At 66.7% G+C, this 222-nt stretch overlaps 1 protein-coding gene across 1 annotated transcript in view; it reads left to right on the top strand.

The window, feature by feature from the left end:
• The window catches only part of LOC104082501 (semaphorin-3D-like), a gene marked incomplete at both ends in the record, with an annotated part of 3,746 nt that overhangs the window by 877 nt on the left and 2,647 nt on the right, over positions 1–222 (top strand). Inside the window, one exon of the mRNA XM_009585643.1 lies at positions 64–222. Coding sequence (XP_009583938.1) covers positions 64–222 — 159 coding nt within the window. The remainder of the gene's footprint in view (positions 1–63) is intronic.

Raw genomic sequence — 222 nt, 5'->3', positions numbered from 1 at the left:
CCCCCTCCATCCTCCCCGAGCCCCTGAGGACGCAGGGGTGTCCTGCCAGTGTACCTCCAGCAGTGGCACCCCAACCCACCCATGCCCCCCACCTCTGACCCCGCAGATGGGGAGCTGTATTCGGGCACCTCCAGTGACTTCATGGGCAGCAGCGCTGCCTTCTTCCGGACCTGGGTCCATGGGGCCGAGCAGAGCTACATCCGGACGGAGCAGAACCAGGAC

The sequence above is a fragment of the Fulmarus glacialis genome, unplaced genomic scaffold (genome assembly GCF_000690835.1).
Source record: "Fulmarus glacialis isolate BGI_N327 unplaced genomic scaffold, ASM69083v1 scaffold32499, whole genome shotgun sequence".
NCBI classification, from domain to species: Eukaryota; Metazoa; Chordata; class Aves; order Procellariiformes; family Procellariidae; genus Fulmarus; species Fulmarus glacialis.
This window is presented reverse-complemented; position numbering and strand designations above follow the sequence as displayed.